Source organism: Crocodylus porosus, unplaced genomic scaffold (assembly GCF_001723895.1).
Source record: "Crocodylus porosus isolate Cpor-Errol unplaced genomic scaffold, CroPor_comp1, whole genome shotgun sequence".
NCBI classification, from domain to species: Eukaryota; Metazoa; Chordata; order Crocodylia; family Crocodylidae; genus Crocodylus; species Crocodylus porosus.
This window is the reverse complement of record NW_017728886.1, coordinates 198646575-198669496: the sequence shown is the minus strand read 5'-3', so window position 1 is coordinate 198669496 and position 22922 is coordinate 198646575. Positions and strand designations below refer to the sequence as shown.

Below are 22922 nucleotides of genomic sequence, written 5' to 3'. Positions count from 1 at the left end.
GCCGCCAACAGTGTCAGCAGAGCCTTTTTGCAGGGGTTGCGCCACCAAGCACAGTGGGTGCACATGCCCCCACATGCATCCCCAATGGCAGTGGGGAATACTGACAGTGGCAGGCATTGTTGAATGCTCCCATCATTTACGACTATGTAGAGAAGTGATGTAGTTCAGAAAACAATCACTGCACACAAAAAGTTTTTATTTCAAAATTGCTGTTACTTTCCAAAACATCTTTGTATTTTGCTTTTGAACAACCACATACCCAAAATGCCTGTGATAGAAAGGAAAATAAAAGGAGGAAAAGTTTCATTTTTTGTTGCGCTCATTACTATTCCTTCCATAATTTTTCTTTGATTTTGCCAACAATGGAAAGGGTATCCCTTCCTCTCCAAAGATACTCTTCTTCATGTACAGATTGAAGCTAGAAATGCTTGCCTAAGATCCTGAAAAGAGAACTAACCCAAACAGACTTCTACCCCAATAATAACCCCTAAATGAAAGTGGGAGTGGATTGCAGATAATTGATTATGCAAATAGATAAATAACAGATTATAGATACATTATAATCCATTAGAAAACAAATCCCACCACATAAAAATGTACTGAGTTGGTTGTACCTTATATTATAATTCCTCTTACTTCAGCCTTTAGAAAAAAACCAAAATAAAAAAATGCATTTGATATTCATTATACTACTATTTGAAAAGAAAAAATGCTAACCCTACCTCTTCACAGGTAGTCCTGAAATCCATGTGCTATGGCACAGCTAGTGATATTTGTCTAAAACAAAGAGAAAGTTTTCATTAAAATTCAATCCAAGAACGAATAGATATTGCAAGACATAGTTATCTAAATTAAGTAGAAAGATACGGTCTTCCACTGTACGAGCTCTGTTTATATTCATTACATAAAAAGGAGGAAAGATCAAAGTTGTAAGAGGCTAGGAATATGTGTGAAGCTGAAAAGTTGTTCCTGGTTTTTATGAAGCACACCAACTGATTTGATTAAGTGTAATTAAGTGAGATCAGATGTTTCTATCAACTTCCCATTGCACTACACATTCAAACTTATTCGTCTGTATGATTGACCTTTCATTGTAACCATTAGCTTATTTTCCATTTATTCTTCAAAGTAAGAGTACTTGGAAAGAAACCCTTCAGAAAGGAACAATTAAGTGTGACTTCAGAAGGTTCCCTCTTGTGAAGGACTTCTACCCCTAATTAAAAAGTTTCATGCATGAATACTCCTCCCTTTCCCTACTGCACTCAAATTTTTATTCACAAACATTCTGTCTCCAAGAAAGTAACTTCATTTATTAGAGTGTCTACTTTTGGGAAACCTCTGAGTGCTGAAAAATGCAATGATAGAGAAGACAGAAAAGTGCTGGAGTGTTTGTAAAATGTTACATGAAAACTGCAATTATTACCATTATAGGTCTGTATCTGTAATACTTGCATACCAATACAATACATTTAGCTTTTTTTTTTTTTAATCAAATAAATAGTCATTGGAGGATAGTGATATTTGGGGGGTGTAAAAGCAGAAGGGTGTTACTGATATGAGATACTTCTGGTTCACTTCCAGATCTGCTGCTGAGTGTGTGGGGGGCCCTGTTATGTTCTCTCATCTCAGTGACTGGCTGTGGGGGGACCCTGGGTGCCTTCCCAGACCCAGGAGGCAGCAGTCACCAAGTGGGGTGAAGGGGCGCACTCTGTGGTGGACCCAGAAGTGGAATAGAAGTACTTCCAGTCCACTTCTGGGTCTGCTGTAGAGTGTGCAGGGGACACCCCTCCCATGCTCCCATGGGACTCTCCATCCACCCCACCATTTCAGCATTCATGAGCTGTGCCTGGTACCTCGAGGCACATAGAAAAAAAACATATAAAGCTGTGTCTATAGCCAAATTGTTATACCTCTCCAAATCTCTCCAAATGAAATTGGACATTTCCAATTTGATTCAGAGAGATTTGGCCACTGAATTGGGCCAAATCTCCTCTGAATCGAATCAGCAACTGAAGCTTCGTACAGCCCAGATCTATAGCTGTTTATACATAAAAAAAGTATCTGCTGGTGAAAGGGTGAAAACCAGTGCACATAAGAAGATAGAGTTCATGTTTTGTATTGAAAGGACTCAATCCATTTCAGCTGGTGCTCTAGAATGTCTAACAGTGCTACGTTTTTCAGGTTACAAGGCCATGACTCAAAAGAGATGCATCATTACTTTGTCATGTCTGCTTTACAAGTTCACCAAGAGCTAATGAACCCATTTTTGTAGTTTGTTCTCAAATACTTCATAACAGGCATGACTGCTATTATAATAATGAAGATTTTTATCACTAGATCAAGGATGTAAGTTTTTTGGCCATATTTATGAAAATCCTTTACAAATGTTAAATAAACTGATAATAGGCCCATGTCACCTTCAAACGGTGCTGGCAAAACTTGTCTCTTGATGATAAACCTGCTGCAGCTATAGACTTGCATCTTTGAGTCCTGTGAGTCTGTCACTTCTGTAACTCATGAAAAGCACAAAAGGATATCCAACATAAGCTGTGACTGACTAAAGACCATTTTGCAAAGCTTGCATGATGGGCTGCATTTTCCAATATGCACTTAATGTCAGGATTTAAATTAACAAGTTTTCCTATGATCACGGGCTGGTACAGTTTGACAGTGAAACTGGTATTTCATCCAATTCTCTCTCTTGTCTGAAGATAGAATGTTTCATAGACCATTTTCTCTCTTTTTCTCAGAAAAAAACCCCAAATTAGAACTTTCCATGCAGATTTATAATGGTACTTTAATTTGGATCTTGACACCTATCACATGTTGGGTAGTTCCTATACATTTTGGGGCAGTTTGTATCCATGCCACAGATCATTATGGCCATTTTAAAGTTTCTTATTTCAAGTATTTTTATTTTAATTCTATCTGTGTCATCTCTGAAGTTTATGTCCGACTCCTACATAATATGCTGCTACCAGTTCTTTTTATTGATGTGCACCTTGTGTAAAAAACATTCCATTAATATTTTCTGTAGCTTCATTTGCCTTCAAAGAGAAATAGTTGCTGCATTTTTCCTAAACACTGAAATTTTAAGTACCCAGTAAGCAACCTCATTTTGGCTTCCCAGCTCTAAGCAGGCCTATTCTTACCTTTTTGTTGTTTTTTTCCCCCTAGCATGTGCCTGATACTGTCTGACTGCAGGTGGTGACCCCTTTCATATATTTTTTACTGCACTCTGTTTTTTTTTCACCACCTCTATTTTCTCTCCCTTTCTGTTTTACTTTTTCTTGTATTTCCTAGCAAAGGTTCAATATCCTTGCAACTAAGTATGGTTCCCCTGCAGAAGAAAATACAGGCACATACAGGGGGTCAAAGATAATGTTCTCTCTCTTTTATGCAGAGCTCCAGTAGTCTGTCCCTCAGCATTACAGTTCATCACTTGACTAACTTCCAGCAGTGCTAGAAGTGCAGAGTTCACAAATAACAATACAAACCAAAGGCATGGCAGGTTGGCATCTTATTAGAGACAAACTGATTCAGAGAGGAATGAGTTTTTATAGGTGACAACCTACTTCATCAGATAACAATACAGTGACCTTAAAATGGCATATCATTACAAAAAGACATCTGAATGAATTACTCAATTTACATGACAAAGAGTTTGTTTACTCCACAAAGATGTAGTAGCAAAAATTTAAGTCTGCATCTCCATCAGTGCTACAGGGCATCTTTACACATGCTCTGGGGTGGGGGTGGAGGGGCACTTTAATTAGAGTGGTTCTCAGGAGCTTCTCTAATTAAAGCAGCAGCATTGCATGTATTTATCATCCTGTACTTCAAAATAGTGGCAGGAGCACCTTAACTAAAGCTCATTCAACAAGCTTTAATGAAAGTGCCCCTGCCGCCATTTTGAACCATGGGGACACTGAATACGTGTGACACCAAGACTTCTGGAACATGCTAATTAGTACAATCCAGCAAACTCAATTGAGTCTGCTCCAATGTGTGCTAATCAGCATACATTGGAGCAGGCGTCATTTGTGTATAGGTGCCCACAGTGTTTAACATGACTGGGGACTTTATATCTGGGCCAGGTAAAGACATTACACTTTAAGTGATCAGTAACCAGTCTATACCCTTAACAAAACAGAGGCACACAGACTAGCTACACTAGCACTCACCCCATGCCTGGCTACTCTGGCCAAGCACCCAGTAGGCCCCATCCCTCAATTCTCCCAGAGCCAAGCCAGAAAAACTCCTCTCCCCAGCTCTGCCTCTGGCCAGCTGTCAACAAGCCACAAGCAGGCAGCACAGGGGAGTGGGGCAGAGGGAGTGGAGAGCTGAGCCAGAAAAGCTTCTCTCCACAAGCCTCTGGCCAGCTGTTGGCCACAGACAGGCAGCAAGGGAAGGGAACAGATGAGAGCCAAGCCAGCAAAACCCCACTCCCCAGCCCTGCCTGCAGCCAACTGTGAGTGGAAAATAAAGATAATAAAGATAATTGCTTCAAAATGAATTTATTCCAAGACTTACATTCATTTCTATGTTGTGCGATGTGTTTATATGTTAGAAAGTGATACATATTCATCCAAGTATTTTTGGACAAACTGCATTTACATTTTACTGCTGGAATGCCTTAAATATGTTCAGTTACTACTAGGATGAAGGATGGTTTCTGGTGGCTGCAGTGCGACCCCAGCACCTTGGCTGGAGGTGGCGGAGGGGTGGGGGTGCCTTGTTCCACAGAAGGAAGAATCGGGCTCCTTGGAGCTCTGGCAGCAGGCTGTGCCCAGAAGCCTTGCACTGGGTGGCAAGGAAAGTGGGGGCTCAACTGAGGGAAGGATCATGCCCCTTGAAGCTCTGGCATGAGTGGTCCTTTCCCCACCATGTCCCCTTTCTCCATAAGGTAAGGTGCAAGCCTCCTAGGCTGCAGGATGTGTCCTGCCACCACTGCCACTCATGCCAGAGCTCTGAGGGGCCCAAACCTTCCTTCTGAGCAATGCCCTCCCCACCACCTCCACTGGCTAGGCTGCCACATGTGCCAAAAGTGACCTGCTCTGGGACTCTCCTGGAAATCAAGGGCTGGGCATGGGAGAAGGTCCACGGTGGCATGGCAGGAGGTTGAGGGTATGCTTGCTTGTGCCTGGCAGCTGATCGGGGTAGTTCAGATGCTCATCTGTGCTCAGCATTCTGCAGCACCCCAGGGAGCCTACGGGGCATGCTGACAGGCACATGGGAGTGGCCCCAACCTGCTGTCCTCAGTCAGTACAGGCAGCCTACATGCCCCACCACCAAAGAGTAAATGGGTGTTCTTTTTTTGCTCTTGATCTAACCTATATCACTTACAAAAACCCACATAGGTTTGATCAATTCCACCTCAGGCTTTCTGAAGGTCTGTACGCCCTGAAGCATTTGTACGTTCTCTGTGCCTAGAGTGATTATACATCCCAGTTTGGCCAGGAGACTCCAGGATTCCATAGCCTGGCCCTGGCCAGTTGGTCAAAAGTCACAGGTCAGAGTCTGGCAGGGTGGTGGAGCGGCATGGTACGCCAGGATGGCAGCCGGGCAGGCACTGCTGCTCCTGTGTGGGAGCAAGGTGGGTGAATAGGAGCAAGTGCTACCACACCTACACATAGTACATTCTCGCTCCCACACAGGAACATTGGTGCCTGCCCAGCAGCCTGCCTGGCTCCATGCTGCTCCACTTCCCTGCTGGACTCTGGCCCAGGACATTTAACCAACTAGTTGGGACCATGCTATGGAATCATGGAGTGTCCCAGTCAAACCGGGACACACAATTGCCTATGCATGCCACTTGTGCTATGGTCATCATCATAGCTAACAGTCACTTGTTCAGAAAGATAAAGTGGTTCTCAAACCATATTCCATGGGCCATGTCAAACTGCTTGCTCATCACTTGATGCTTGCTTTTCCCTTTCTCCCCCTCCCCACTCACACACTTACTAAGGGACAGTAAAAGAAGCTAAATATGCTACTTTCCCAGAAAATCAATTAGTGCAGGTTGTTACATAATTGCCAAGATCCATGGCTCCTTTGGATTGTTATTTTAATGATCTCTATTAAAATATTGTCCAAATTCAAAATATTGGGAAACATCTTAGGTATTTAATTCCCAGAATAAAACTACATTTATCAAATATGTGCACTTTGTTTTGAAATATTTTATAATATTAGATGCAAATTTCTCAGATTCCTTTACAGAGCAATGGGATTAATAATGTGCAACATTTTATCTTTGTATACATTTATTTTCAAATAGGCACTCTTTTCCAAATGCTTTCCTTACTTTGGACACAACGTCATCATTTAAGCCTCACTACAGTATTATTTTTCATTATAATCATGCTTACAGCCATTTTAATGCTGTATGTACCTACACAAAATAGGAAGGAAGGGGTTGGGGTGGAAAGCACTCACTATTAAACTAGATGTTTCACGTCTGCTGAGAAATACCTTTTCTTCAGTCCTCTGTCTAAAAAAAACCCTTTGGGTAATTAAATTGTAGGAATAATAGTTTTCCCATAAAGGAGTCAAGAAATTAATGGTAAAATAGCTTACAATTATTCCAATTTACCTTTTCTTCTAGAAAGAAGAAAAACATGAATGACGGTACATTGAAAAATGATAGTATGATTTAAAAAAAAGTAAAATGAATCTTTAAACTATGAACTCACCACTAACAAATACCATCCATGCAGGCACAGCAGTGGTGAAAAAGCACCTGCTGCATGGCCCTCACCAGTTCAACAGACACCAGGTTGCAGGCAGACTGGGGCCAAGGCTAGGGACTTTGCAGCTGTCAGCCAGGTGGGGTAATAGGGAGGAAAGATGGGGTAACAGGCAGGACACAGGGCTGGGGAGCAGAGGCTTTGCTGTCTCAGCTCTGTGACAGCCTGGGGTTGGGGTTGGGGTTTGGGTGGGCCTGGCCTGGCTCAGCAGGAGCAGAAGAGCCCCATGAGGTGGGGTGGGGTGAGGTTAGCAGGGACTGCAAAGCACGAGATGCTTGGAGACAATGACCTATTTTGAGTTGGTCGGGGATCTGACAGAAACTTAACTTGAGTTGGGAGAAGTTAAATAGACCAGTATAAACTAAACAGATTAAAGCTGACACCATTTCTATCCTGGTATATCTTAAACTGGATTTCACCATTTTTAAACCAGTCTATGTGCACTAAACTTCTGTTCCATAACTGGTTTAGATGGGTTTCTGATCCCTTATACTGGTTTATGTATAGTTTCTGTATGTAACCATGCAAAGCAAACATCCACAGTTAAATTATCCAGGAAAAATGCTATGTGTATTTTTCATAAGAGGTAAATACAGTAAGATACACATATATCTATGAAAAGTGAGTAAGGTTTCCCTTCTTCATTTCTTTCTTACAATTGGCCTATTCTCCAAAACCTGAGATACAAAACTTGTTTAGCTCATCTCTGCATACAAACAACACCCACTTAGAGCTCTTAATTGGATCCTGAAAAACCAAGCGGTAAGCAAAACCAATTGTTAAGTGAAACCAACTTTCACTTTCTAAAGCCACCAAAATCAACAGAGTCAGGTTGCCAGGATTAGTGTCAGTTTCAGTGCCAGCTGTACGACGTCCGTGAGTTTTAAAACAAAACTTCTTGAGTGCTAAGTAGAATCAAGTATCACCATAAAAAGAGTGTTATAGTGAAACAGCATTAATCGAGGACTGTCTGTATATGCAAACCAAATAACATATGTCAGATGGATAGCAAATTGGCTGAGGAGCCACACTCAGAGAGTGGTGGTGGACAGGTCATATTCGACCTGGAGGGATGTGAGCAGTGGAGTCCCCCAAGGCTCGGTCCTTGGGCCCATACTGTTCAATCTCTTTATTAGCGACTTGGATTAGGGGTGAAAAGCACCCTGTTTAAATTCACAGATGACACCAAGATTTGGGGTGAGGTGGACACGCTAGAAGGGAGGGACAGGATACAACTGGACCTGGACAGATTACAGAGGTGGGCAAATGAGAACAGGATGGGATTCAATACTAACAAGTGCAGGGTGCTGCACTTGGGCAGTAAGAACCAGCAGCATACCTACAGGCTGGGGAACTCTCTTCTCAAAAGCACAGTGGCAGAAAGTGATCTTGGAGTCATTATTAATTCCAAGATGAACATGGGCTGCCAATGCGAGGACACAGTCAGTAGGGCTAACTGCACCTTGTGCATCCACTGATTCATCACAAGTAGGGCCAAGGAGGTGATCCTCCCCCTCTGTGTGACACTGGTCACTACAGTTGGAGTACTGTATCCAGTTCTGGGTGCTGCACTCAGGAGGGATGTGGACAGCATTGAGAGGGTCCAGAGGAGGGCCACCCGCATGATCCGGGGACAGCAGGGCAGACACTATGAGTAGAGGCTATAAGACCTTAACCTGTTCAGCCTTCGCAAGAGAAGGCTGAGTGGGGACCTGGTGGCCATCTATAAACTTACCAGTGGGGAATAGGAGAAACCTTGTTCCCCTGAGTGCCTCTTAAAATAACAAGGAATAACGGCCATAAGGTGTTAGAGAGTAGGCTCAGACTAGACATCAGGAGGCACTACTTCACAGTCAGGGCAGCTAGGATCTGAAACCAACTTCCAAGGGAAGTGGTGCTAGCTCCTACCTTGGGGGGTCTTTAAGAGGAGGCTTGATAATTACTTAGCCAGGGTCATGTGAGCCCAGTTTTCTCTCCTGCCCAGGGCAGGAGGTTGGACTAGAAGATCTGCAAGGTCCCTTCTGACCCTACATCTATGAAGCTATGTGAGATAGGCTGAGAACAGAATTGGATACCCCCTTGACAGAATATGCATTTATTCAATACTTCAAAACAAATATGCACTGACATACAATGTTACAGCATGTGTTTTCTAAAGGGAAATCCAGGGGTAAAAAACTATTAGTTTAGTTGAAGACTATGGTGGCCTTTAGATCTAAAATAAGTCTGTTCCATTTAGCAAAATGCATTGAGCAGTTGGGTTTCACTCTGTTTTTCCTAAGAAATCAAGCCATTTGCTAGTAGAGTGTAAGATAATTGCACAAAATAGTTCTGTGATACAGTGTATCAAATATTTTTAAAAAATTCTAAGGCATAGCATAAAGAGGATTCCATGTGCCTGAGCAACAGTAATAAATATACAATGTGTATACAATTTTGAGAATACCTTGAGCTAAGTTAGAAACACCATTTATTCTTTGGGGTACAGAGTCAAATACAATATTATATGTAATTTTTTTTCTATTCATATATTGTTCCATAGAAACAATACATTTTGGCTTATAATACCTTTTAATACTTGCCATTCTCTATTAACTCATGCACCTAGGATAAATAATTTGTGGTTTTTGTGTGAGTAAAATATTGTTTCTTTTTCCTCTTATTCATCAGAATGTGTTGGACATTTTTTTTTCTCTATTTTTGCCTCTGTGTGTAAATTTTCATGGTAATTAAGCATGGCTGACATTATTGTGAAAGCTATTATTCAGCTTATATTTGGATTTTTGGCATAACCTGAATTAATGTTACAAACAGAACCTTGAATTTCAACAAACCACTCCTCTGGAAATTAAATTTTCTATATTTGGTACCTGATTAAGAAATTACCTCTTTATATGCTGGTTCTATGGTTAATGCCATTTTTTAAGTCAACGGGGCTTCTTGTAAATGTTTACATGATGGAAAGAGAAAAAATATTTTTTGGCTGTGCAATAATTCTTACTCAGAAATAATTCAAAGACTATTTCAAGCAAGGGAAGAGATTTTTAAGATGGAATAGTAATTATTGACCAGTGGCTTTCTTCAGATTTAGATAGTTTAAAAAATAAAAACAAAACTGGTTTTAAGATGTTGGAAAGAAAAAATAAAGTGACATTGTAAAATGAAGTGGTTTGCATAGTTTCCAGCCAGCCCAGTTGTGTGTTGATGCCAGAATAATTTGTGGGAGTTTATGTGCAGGGCTGTCAACCCAAAAAGATCATATTAAAACCTTAGGGCATTTATACATGTGCCCAACCCCTACTCTGATGTGTATTTTTCAAGCCATACATCTGTTATAGGAAATACATAATTTACATTTTCTTTTTAAATTATGCATCTTTGATATTTATTTAAGGTACTAATTAAGATCATAATATTGTACCAACTCATACATTTCAATGTACAGTTCCACATTAGTAGAGTCAAACACCCCCACCAGGTATTCGTACCACCTCCCAAGTGAATCCAGGAATACTCCCAAGAAATAAACCACACCTATTGATACCAGCACCATATAGGCAGTATTAAGGGCTCAGAAGCAAATCTGAGTGGCTTGTATCAGCCCTGAGCATATTGCAAGAGTAAATCACTAAGAGGTGGTTGTAAGCAGGCACTCCAACACTATGGTCAGAGACTTGCCATCTCTGCCTTTGGAGAACCTTAATACAGGTACAGCTGGGTACAAGTGAGTAAGAAGCTTATTATTCCTTATCTAACTCTGGAGGTGATCGAGACATACCCACAAAGACCCGCTTAAGTCAGTGGAAGTGGTGTGGGAGGAAGGGGGTGGGGAATGCAAGAATATAGATTTTTTCATGTCCATTATATGACTCTAAAATGAGTGAATATTAATATCAATTAAAAGATACTCAGGAAGTTTGAAGCTACCACTCTGCACATGCTTTAAGGTATCTGGTAATAGTGCTTAAATCTAGATAGACTCTGTAAACTTACCAATCCTGTGTGCTCTTCCAGAAATGAAGGATGTAATCACCTGACAAAGCTTTTAAATGAAACATCCAGCTCTTAGCAAAGCTCATGATTCAAAAGAATTAAAGCTAGCAATTAGCAGCTAACAAGGTTTTGAAATGTTTAATTCATTTGAAATTGGCTAAAACAAGAAGGATATTTACTTGCTGGTAATAATTTATTATTTTAATTGCAAGTGTTCTTAATCAGCAGTGTCAATTAAGGATTCACTGTAAAAAAATCAAGTTTGTCAAGAATCTAATGAAGCACAATGCAAAATTAAGGGAATTAATATATGCTACAGTAGCTATTAGGTTGTGTTCCTGCTTATGGCTCTATTTTTTAAATTATTATTATTGATGGTTATACAATCTCTCTAAAACTACAAATTGTTTTATCTGGAACTCAGACTCTCTTTGACTTCACTTGGGTAAAACTGAACTGATAGTGAGTAACAATCATTATTTTTGTTTAAAAATGTTTTTAAAAAGAGTATTATTTGAATAGGAGACCAATTTGAAACTTTAGAGTTAACTAGCAGTGTTCAGGACCAGCCTCCCTTCTGTGAGAGGTTACAGCACATGACTGGAACTAGGAGATCTCTGGGTTCAACCTCTCACTCTGTCATTGAACTCTGGTGCATATTAAAGCCACTTTAAATCACTCAACTGCCCCTCCCTGCAGCCTTACTGTTCTAGGGGCCACATGTGTACCTTTGGTGATGTAGAGAGCCCTCCAATGTTTCAGCAGTCTGTTCTAAGTAGCACAGTCATACTTCCCAGTCTCCCGTATGAATTGCACCCTATTCCTAATATTTGCTTTTCAACCCCAGGCCTATCACTAGGATGACCCACATGCTAGGACATACAAGATGCTGACAAATGTGTAGCTCCTTGGTCTAAATCATGGCACTTCACATAAAGCACCATGACTTAGATCTACCCTCCTGACCCACCAGACATTTCTTGTTGGGTCAGGAGGCTGAGGAATTAAGCTCCATTCTGGAGCTGATCCAGCTAAGGAGATGCATGTCTGCAGGTTCTCTCCCCTAAAACTCCCAGCTTCAGTGCTGCCTGCATGATGTGGGGGGAGAGGATATGTGAAAGGAAGGAGCTCAGGCTGGAGTTTGCCCAGCCTGTACTGGAGTGGCGTAGGTGGATTAGAGTGTCGTCCCTCCCCACCCCCCAGCAGGTGTTTCAATTTACCCACCTCTGCCTCCAGCAAAGACTAGGCAAACCCCAGCCCAAGCTCCCTCCCTTAACTTCTCCCCCTTCCCACCACACACAGAGCACCAGAGACAGGGCTGAGCTGATGCACCCCAGTCCCAATTAAAGAGAAGTTAAAGAAGGAGCTCTGTTTTGGAGCACCTTTTTCTAAACTCTCATGTAATGATGGTTAATTTTCACGTGATCAAGCACTTTTAAAGCACTCCGTAGCCATGCACTTGTTTCAGGGCATGGCTATGGAGCACTTTCAAGGGGCTAATTGTGGAACAAATGTAACTTCTGCCTGCGTGCACAAGGCAGTCCATGCAAAATGGCCTCAGTTCTTATGTTAGCATTATTTCCCTTTGAGTTATATCCAGTCCCTTAATGTCTATGTGGTGTTAAACAGGCTGGAGGAAAGTTGTAAGCAACCTGGTTAGCTTGGTTCTACACCCATAAAATAGCTTCAAACTGATTCGCATGGACGATTTATGAAAGTAAATAAGTATTTATAAAACACTGAGTTTAGCATGTGGAATGTTCTCAGAAATGTAGTGATCATAGCACACCCATCGTGTGTGTGTGTGTGTGTGTGTCTGTGCGTGCATGCATGCATACGTACACACACACACACACACACACACACACATATACACTAGGCCAGATGTTCAGCTGATGTATATTAGTGCAGTTCCATTGACGTTAGTGGAATTATGCCGATCCAAACCAGCTGAAGATCTGGACCATTGTAGTATACTATACTAGCTTGGAAAAAATGTATCTATCACAATAGGATACTACTTCTCTCTAATGGAGATTTTTGTTTTTGAGGAAAACATGAGATTGCATTATAAACCTCGGTTAATTTTTTTCAAGAAAGGATGGAAATTCATGTACTCTAACATTTCTGCAAATGGGTTTAGTGTGATGCTTATTGAAAGCTTGCTTTTACTACTAGAGACAATAAGAGGTCAAATGTCATAACTTAAACAACAACAGGTATATGGGAAAATGACAAATAAATCATAAGTTCAAGGATTTCTGCCAGCTAGCCCATAATATTCTGGTACTACTAATGTTGATTATGACATCAACAAAGATTTTAAAATCTCAAAGTTGATTTCAGATAATACAAATAATATTAAGAGATCTGTACTATATGAGACAAATTATAAATCATTTTGGAAGTCTGAAAATTTACACACACACACACACACACACACACACGCATTTTTAATAGAAGAATACTAAAATCCTGCTCAGTATTTTTAGAATGAAAAGGCTGAGGGGATTATTATTCATTAGCAAGTATCCAATGAAAAAAATACTTCCAATTCAATACTCTCTGCATAAATCAGCTCAGTCTAAGCCTTTATACCACGCTTTTAATCACAAGCACTTTTACACCATGAGTATGTTTTAAAAAGGTATAATTTAATATACGTTTTCCATTAGAGTGGTGATACTAAGATAAAATATGTACTGGTGGAAAAATAGAAGTTATTTTCCAGTGGCTATTACAATGCAGTATTTCCTGATACACTATAAGCTAAAGAGAAGTAAATATAAGCAGAACTAAAAACTCATATTCCCAGAAAAATGTGAAAAGGTATTTGTTTGAAAATGTGATCTGTTGTTTCAATCAGAATGAAATATATGTATAGATATATATATATTGTTTTTACCTGTGTTACAATAATATTGGAATAACTTCATTAAAATATTTAATTTGTTTTAATGATATAATTTATAGGATAAAAATATCAAAGCATTTCAATTATATCATGCCATAACATAATAAAATGAACAGTAACACATTTGGCCTATTAAATTATAATTTAAAGTACATTATGATGTTATTATTTTATAACTGATATTTTGTTTTAAAATGAATAATCTAATTGGGAATTAGTATTCTAATTGGCTAGATATTCAAGTAAATAGTGTTGGAGTGCTGCTGTAACCTAATAGCTCAGGATACATGTGAGGCATGGATTTCTGCAGGTGATATATTCAGTTGGACTTACTGCATGATTGGGACAGATTTAGATGTTTGGCACCATGCAGTGGGTCTAATATAAGATCTCAGTCCCCCCACACCTTGCTTTCTTTAATATTGTAGGTAGTCCTTTGTTATTCTTGTTATCCCTCTGTAACTGGTACTGGGAAGCCAGGAACTCACTTATATAGTGGGCAGCAGAAACAGCATGAAGTTTGGGGCGCTTGCAACCTGGGTACCCAGAAGGGACATGTAGAGTTGGTCTAAAAAAAGATATTGGATTTACCCAAAGAACTCTGTCTACCTATGTAGATTCCTTGCCCTTCATGTAGGCAGCCTTGAAAGTGAGAAGTCAGTCATCTGGGTAGCTATTGGCCAGCCAGAAAGTTATATGCCTGCTTAGGAGCCAGTCCTAAACCATAAGTGTCAAACTCACCCTACATTCCAGGCTGGATCCAGACCATGGGGCTCCTGACAGGCTGGATGTGAATGTAGCACTGTTTATTTTAGAACCTAAAGGAAAATTTGCAATACACATTCCTTGAAGTAAGCATTTTAATTCCTACCTGAGTAAACAAAAAATCATAGCAACCTACATACCTTTCTCAAACATCAAGTTGGGCAGCTTCTGTCTTATTAGGTTACCCCTTCATTATTAATAAACAAGATGAGATGCTAGTAAAATATTCAGTTCTGCTTCAACTGATGTACGTGAATGCCACCATAAAACCACACTTAAAAATTACCTAAACAACAAAGACCAGGGCTAAGTACATACAGTCAAAAATCAAGGTTGAATCAATTCACTCTTCACAGGTTTAACCCAAGCTAAGTGAAGAGACATTCACTTTTGTCTCTGGAAATGCAGCCACAACCTTGCAATGGCCCCAGCCAGAAGCCAAGTGGTGCTAGAACACACCTCCCTGCTGGACTTGAGCAGACAGCTTGGGCCAAGACTAGCCTGCCCTGCCTGTAAGGGGGGGATTTTGAGGTGCAAAGCATGCTGGGATGCTGGGGGACTGTGAGTTACCTTGAATGTGGAAAGGATCTGGGGCAGAAGTTCAATAAACTGCATTAACCTAAATTAGTTATGTCTGATACTACATGCATCCAGGTTTATCTTTAACTGGCTTTGGCTATTTTGAAAATGGTTTATGTGCACTGAATTTCTTTTGTGTATAGATTTGAAAAAGTTCCTGATCACTTATGCCAGTTTATGAGTAGTTTCTATCCTTAGCTCAGTAGTTTCTATCCTTAGCTCTTATTTACCCTAAAGCCTGAAGCAGCTCTTGAGAAGGAACACTGTAAAGCCAAAACCCACCCAGCTAGTGCAGATCCAGCAAAGCTAAGGATAACACCTTAATTATATAGTCGGCTAAAACCATGGATATGAAATAGCCATATACAACTAACTGTCAGGCAGGTAGAGTACATGCCAATATTATAGGGTTTGTGTAACCAGGTACAGTGATCAGCATTACAATTTAGAATACAATTTAGTCTTTACACTGAATAAAGTATGGCATAGTAAAACCCTAAAGATTACTGTAATGCTGCCACATATCTACCTTATCTGCAAAGTTATTTCAGAAGATTATACCAGACACTAAAACATTAATTTTCCCCAGATTAAAAAAAATGCATGTGGCTAATGGTTTCAGAGGTCACACTACACATGAATAGCAAAGTGAGGTTCATGTTTTCATATGCTAGAACTAATGTGTCATAGCTGCCAGAGAAATTATTCAGCATCTGCAGAATTTCAAGTAATGGACATATTGCTTCCCAAATTTCCCTTTTTTAAGCCAAGATTTTTTCAATAGATAAGAATTAAATAGGCAATGAAAAGACAGCCATTATATAAGGACAATGTTTAATTAGAATACTTTCATCTTTGAGCTATTGTGTGGTTGTAGCAGAAAAATCCAAGTACTTATACATTCCAGAAACTAGCCATTTGTGGCAGGCTGGTTATAATATCATGCAGTCAAGTTTATTTTCTGTCAAATAGCTTCTCCAGTGACACCTTGTCAAAATGTATAAGTAGAGCATTTGAAATATACAAAACATGTCACATAAGGAAAACAGAGAACTTATAAATAAACAAAAAGAAATAACCAATGAGAAGCACAAAACTACTTAACAAATGATCTGTTCTCTTCAGGAACATCTTCCACTAAATATCCTTCCCAGATTTGCTTTATTCTCCTTCCCAAGTTACTGTTCTTTCACATACATTTGACATATCCTTGATCTAATTTAGACTGTAGAGTGAAAGGCACAAGAAACTTGTCTTCATTTGTTTGTAATGTTTCATGCATATCTATGATACTACACAAATACATTATGGATTAGGTTGGCTGCTGTGCCTCTTATTAAGGTTGCATGAAACTTCCCATAAAAGACATCTCTTATAAATTTGTGAGCATTTCGCTCTTTGGACTGAAATGTTTCCATGACAGATGTTTGCAGAAGGCCACAATTTTGGAGGAAAGAGAGAAGACGAGGGGGGGGGGCGTGTACATGCATGCATGGATGCACGCATTTTGTCTATTATTTCACACATACACAAGCATGTGTGGAATAATAGATAAAAAAATAAAACTATTAGCAGACTTCGGATTGGGTGTTGAGGCAAAGCAGAAGTGTTGATATTCAGCTTAAATACTTCGTGGAAGTAGCAGAATCAAAGCTCCTTCTCTCAATCTCATGAAAACTTTTGCAGGGGGGCAGGGCAGGGAAAATTCTGTTTCTTGTTAATTGGAGGGGAATGAAATAGGGAAGAGATAAGCTCATTCCAGATGCTCTATAGACCTATGTCACCCAAGACAGCACATGTAACATGCACTTAAAACCCAAGCATCCTGTGTTCAAGCAGGATAATATGTATTAAGAGAGCTCTTATTGTAGCAAAGTTCAGCCTTTTCCAGAAAGAAGTATTTCCAGATGGTATTATGTAGCACTTGCTGACCCAACATCAGACTTGTCTGTGAGGTAATACAATTCATTGTGGTCCTGGGGCTAGGACCCACAATCTGTCAGACTGAAAGGGAGTCTGGAACTTGCTCTGGTTGAAGACTCTGGTGTGGTTACAGCCCCATGCTACATCGGGTCTTGAAGCAGCTGCAGTGCAGGGGCTGGGGCCAACAATCAGCTGATTATCAGTCTCAGGCTGGACACTGGATTTTAATCAGCTGTCAGGCCACACCTGGGGCCTCAGCCTGGCAGCACAGTTGCTCATCCCAGCCTGCCAACCAATAATAGCTAGACAACCAGGCTAGTCAAGGCTGACTTAAAGCCTAACCCTCCACAACTCCCTGTCACCAGAATGGTCATTCAGGGGCAGATGGCACTGCTTCATATAAACCCTTGAACTGGAACAGAAAGTGTGTCTGGGCAACAAAACATAATCTGACCCAAGATCACTTTGCTGGTTGCTCTTGCTTTCTCCTGGGCTTCTCTCTCTGTTTGATCTCTAGGTTTCCTGATGCAGCTTGCACCTCGATCTCACTCATAGACTGAAACCCTGCTTTGTGACCCTCTTCCTCCTCTGATTCTACTCACTCAGCCTGACTCTGGTCTTTGCCTCAATCCCCAAGAGATCCCAAATCTTACTGCCCATGTCTGGCATGGTAGCAGCTCCACTGCAGTCCCAGGGCAGAGACTAACAGTCAGTTGATTTTTAGTCCCAACCACAAGACCTCAATGAAGCTGGCTGGAAACTGGGGTGCAATCTCAGGGCTCGGACCAACAAAGCACCAGTCTTGAAATAACTCTTCTGCAGGAGCTGGGACTGAAAGTCAGATGAGTGTCTGTCCTAACCCTGACACAGCACTGGAGTCTTGAATCTGCAGGCCTTGGGACTGAGAATCAGGTCCAGTGCAGTGCAAGGCCTAGGACTTATTGTTCATCTTAGCTCCTGCACCAGGGCCAGCTCAAAACTCTGGTGCAGTGCAGAGCTGGGACCAGCAATCAGCTGATTTTCAGTGTCAGCCTCAGCACCCACCAGAGCCAGTTGGAAACTGATGAAGTCCAGGGACCACACCAGAGTCTTCATTTGACTCCAATCCTGAGGCATTCATGGGATCCAGTGACAGGGGTAGCACCCCTTCCTCGGCTCAGCTCCTTATGCCTCTCCATACACATTGCCAGTGGCAGAGGCCCAGCTTGAGAGATCTTAGTAAGCATTACAGTGTGATTGCTCAGAAAGTATTCTAACTTATGGTAATTCTTACTATGAGCTAAATAAAACATCCTAAGTTCCCTGTGCAACAAGGCCCTAAGTAAGTATAGAATGATATCAAAGTGCAAATAACTACCTCTGTCTAAATGCTTATGAAAGGGAATCTGTAGGATACAAGCTTGATCTTGTGCATGGCTACTGGGAACAAATGGTGTAATACTGGCAAGAAAGAGGAATAGATATTGAGGAAAGTTATGAAGAAAGTGACAGGAAGAACATATAAGACAGGAAAAGAAGAAAAGGAATAATAAGAACTCATTGGACTGAAAGGCAGACCCAATAATAATAAAGGAAAAAGACTACAACATGCATAAATATCGACAGAAAAGAAAACAGCAACAATAATGTAATTTGAATGAAGAAGCGGAAGACAGGAAAAAGATTTTCCTGCCCAGAAGGGGGCAATCCCCACTGCCCCACAATGTGTGGGGGGCTCCCCAAAGCCCCAAGGCTGCTGTATGAGCTGATGAGTTTGGGGTTTTTGGGGTTTCTCTTAAAGGGCAAGAGCTGGGGTGGATGGGGCAGCCAGGGGTGGCTAGGGGAGTGGGGGTCAGAGTGCTTGTGGCAGAGTCCCCCATGCAGCATGAGGTAGTGGGGGGGGGGCAGCAGGGATCATCCCCCACCCTGTGAGGAAGCACCCGGTGAGTGGGGGGCTTTTTTTTAAAGGGCCGGGAGCTGGGGATGGGCAGGGCAGCCATGGGGCGGGGCTGGGGGAGCGGGCAAGGGTTGGGTGTTCTTGGAGGGGCTGGGGGAGCAGGCAGGGAATGGGGCCTGGTGGGGTTCCCCCCATAGTCCCCTCCCCCCTCCTCCAGCCTCTCCTCCCGCACCCCCTACCTACCAGCTCCGAGTCTGGCTCCAGCTCCCTGCTGCAGTGGGTGGGGTCTGTCGTCAAAGGTCTCCAAATTTTTTCCGAATCAATTCAGAGAGCGTTGAATCGATTCAGACCTTTTTACTGGTCCCCTGATATGATTCAGATTCGGAGATATGGTCACCAAATTGGGCCGAATTTCCTCCGAATTGAGGACAGCTCTACCAGTCCACAGCTCTACCAGTCCACATTCTATATGACATTCTGGCTTCCATGTATTATGGTGTAATCAAAAGCCGTATTATTCTTAATGTTCATGTATTTTGGTATAATTTCAGGCGTGTCCTTAAACATAAAATTCAGAACTTGAAATAACACTAAGAAATCCACTGCTTTCCCAAGGTTTTCTAATTCTTGTGTAAAAACTCCTTTACCTGGTTTTACTTTGTCAGGCATGATGCTGCCTAATTTTCAACAAAATCGCTTGAACAATCAGAAGCCATTGCTCCTTTTGTGACCAATGTAATAAACCATTCTATTGAGGGATAATACTATGCATATTTTTATTGCTTCAAATGATTAGTTGTCATATCAGAAACAGCCAAATTAAAGAGCAATATCCAAGACCACATTTTGTACAGAAGGCTAGTGGCATACTGAATTAGAACAAGAAGTCAACATCCCTCAAAATGATAAGACTGTGCTAAGGCAGGAAATGAATATGGGCATTGTGGGACAGTACCAGCATGTCTGGGATTTGGCAAATGTGTCACAAAAGAATGATTAAAGCAGGAACTTCAGCTAAAGAACAATTGTGCAGCAGAACAAAATACAAGATTATTTTTAGGAGTGGTTGACATCCATATAGCCTAGGGAAAGGACCAGATGTATCCTCTCAGTATAAGTGACAGCAACAGCATCAGGAAGGGCTAGAAGGACATGTTGAAAGGGTGAGATGTTAAATTTGAGGCAGATACAGGAGCACGTTGTAAAATGATGGCCTAGCAGATGTTCTGTAAACTGAATGTCAAGGACACAATTCTTCAGAATTTTCAATGTATAAACTATTTCCTTGCATCAATCCATACAGCATGCTACACAATATAGATAGAAATAAGTGGTGCAAAGTCATAGTTCTGTTAAAACATAATTAACACCTGTACATCTCAGCAGAAAGTTGAATTTTTCAGCATGGTTTTAAACCTTGGTTAAAATTGCTATTACTGCTAAAGACTATATAAAATATTTTTTTTAAAAGAAAACTTAACAAAGAAATGCAATCCATGGCATACTGCTCCCAATCTACTTTGGGTTGTTAAAGGTATAACAAAAATAAGCAATCACTAAGAGCAGTATATTATAACCTTGTAACAAAACACTTCCTCATTTCTGATTTGCTTTGATAAGCAGTAAAATAGTTTAAAATGTCATTGTAAAGTATCAACATTGCCTTCCAAGTGAAAAACCACTGGGATAATTCAAATTTCTGAGCTATTGTTTCAGGCTCTCTGCCAAGTCAAGCAGACAGCATTGCATCAATTGCACTTCAGTGCATTTTCAAGGTGTTCCTCCCTTTCTCCCCCCTCCCCACCCCCATCAACTCTAACATATAGATATTAACGGTAAAAGAAAATTAAAGATGAGCTGCTGGAGAGCAATTGAATGCTGGTCTCTGTATCTCTACATAGTTTGTCAAGCCCCATGGGTGCATATATTTTACACGCACAAATATCCCCCTGCATAGATATTTAGGATTATTCTGCAAGCTTGTGCACAACAAAATTCTGGAAATACCCTATCTTTCCAGATTAACTATATTTCTTCAAAGTTTTGGCCTTATAAGATACTGACCTAAAATAAGAGTTCAATGAATGTGTAATAAAATACTGAGGAGATAAGGATGTAACAAATCTGTAGTTTGTGTTTCTTTTTTTCCCTGCATTTAATCTGTATCATATCTGTATATTAATACATACACATCAAAAACTCAACCTACAAGCTACTCTGTGGGTCTAGAAGCATTGTCATGACAATCTGTAACCTACCACTTGAAAATGAAGACGACTTGGGAAAGATCAGGTGAGATGAGAACTGGCAGCCATCCACAAAGTTTCTCAATCATGATTCTTCTTGATCCTTTACTTTCAGTTGGCAAGAGAAGCAGAAGGAACAGGACACATCTGTTAAAAATATAGGAGAAAAAAACTCCCCAGTACAATTTTCAGTTCCTTTGTGATGGTAAATTAATAGTTACAAAACTATAAAAAGTTTTATTTGTTAGTGTAGCTCCCCGGTAGTCATCTACAATCCCCTATATGCTTCCTAAAAAGATGGATTTAGAAGAAAGGTTCTCATGAGAAAGTTTATTGGCAAGTGTTTAAGTGCTGCATTAAAGTGATTGTAAAAGTAGAGAAAACTGTAGATATGGCAAGAATAACTGTTTTCCTATGTTCCCTTATATAAAATGACATTACATATTGTAATTATACTGCCCCTTTTGAGTTAATATGGGCATTTTCTTAGTCCAAACTTGTCCATATCAAGGTAATTCCCATTATCAGTCCAAAGATGAAATGCAGCTCTACACTGAGTCCTTGTTTAGAAATTCTCTTCCTCCTTTTGTTTTTTTGAAACCCTGGAAAGGGTACAAATAAAATAATAAAAGTGATAATGATGATGATTATAAGACAACCAGTTCCAAATGAGCTACCTGTATCTTTCCATTCTGGGGCCTCGGGCAAGCTGCAATCTAGCACCTGGAAGTCCCTTTAAGGAATTGCTTAGCCCTCCTGGATTCTGGGAAGCACACAAAGTAAGGTGTGCACATTCTGTCTTCAATGAGACATCTCCCATGGTGCTGGGGATTAGGAGGTGTACCCTTCTCCTAAAGCTGCCTTCAAATAAGCCATGCTTCTCCCTTCTGAACTCTCTCTTCAACACCTTAGAGATCAGGTGGGCTACCTGAGTCCACAGGTCGTATCTGAGAGTTAACATCCTTCATGGGTGTTCAGTCACCAATGGAGAATATGATCATTGACTCGATTAAGTGGATTCCCAAAGAGGTAGTATTCAAACAAGTGTATAGATCACTAAATCGCCAAGGCCTTCTTTTAAATTATTAAGAGTATTTCCCACATTAGCAGTTTTCTTCTTGCTTAGAGGATGGTGTTCATTAATGTCTTGCAGAAGGATCATTGCCTAGATCTGGGGCATACATTTATAACATTTTTTTTTATTGAAAAGTCCAGTTTAAAAATAACTAGATCCCATCATAGGCAGTATTCTAGCATTCTAAGGACTGCATGACAAGCTTTTGAATCATATTTTGAAAAATATGGTTATTTTTTGGGGTTGCTATCCTTTATGAGAATTGTGAAAGAAGATACAAAAGTGGTGACCCTAGAAAAAAAAAATCTGCAATATACTAGCCAAATAAGCACCATCTCCCCTTTTCATCACCAGAACCTATTGTGTCAAGTTTTTGTCCAAGATTTGAAATCCAGTAAACAGTGGGCATAGTAGCTTTTTTCACACATAGTTTCCTACATGAATTTTATCTGTCTTTGCAAATAGATCTGTATCCACTAGTAAATGGAGAACAGCTTTGGTGTTTTTCAGATGGGTGTCACAGATGTGGCTGTAATTAACTTCATTATCCAAGCAGACCATAGCTTATTGGTTAGGTTTTCAAACAATCTGGTACATCATCAACTGGAAAGCCATAAATACTCAGATGGTATGGTGCAGAATTATGCCTGAATCATTTGGGAAGTGAGAATATTTTTGCCATATAATCCCTCACAGGACTATGGAGACATGATTTTCAAGCACATGTTTTGAGTCCAAGGAATGTGACATACCTGGAAGTCTCAGCTGTTCTAGTAATCAATTTGCCCTCAACACTGGATGA

The 22922-nt window shown here is 40.5% G+C and overlaps 1 protein-coding gene across 2 annotated transcripts in view; it reads right to left on the bottom strand.

Moving 5' to 3' along the window:
* The window catches only part of SNTG1 (syntrophin gamma 1), a 326996-nt gene extending 305808 nt beyond the window's left edge, over positions 1-21188 (bottom strand). For both annotated transcript variants that reach the window (XM_019547916.1, XM_019547925.1), the window contains exons 1-2: positions 21058-21188; positions 723-777 (exon numbers count right to left, since the gene is read on the bottom strand). In XM_019547916.1, the coding sequence (XP_019403461.1) occupies positions 723-749 (27 nt within the window). In that variant the 5' untranslated portion in view covers positions 750-777; positions 21058-21188. The remainder of the gene's footprint in view (positions 1-722; positions 778-21057) is intronic.
* Between the last annotated feature and the right edge of the window lie 1734 nt (positions 21189-22922).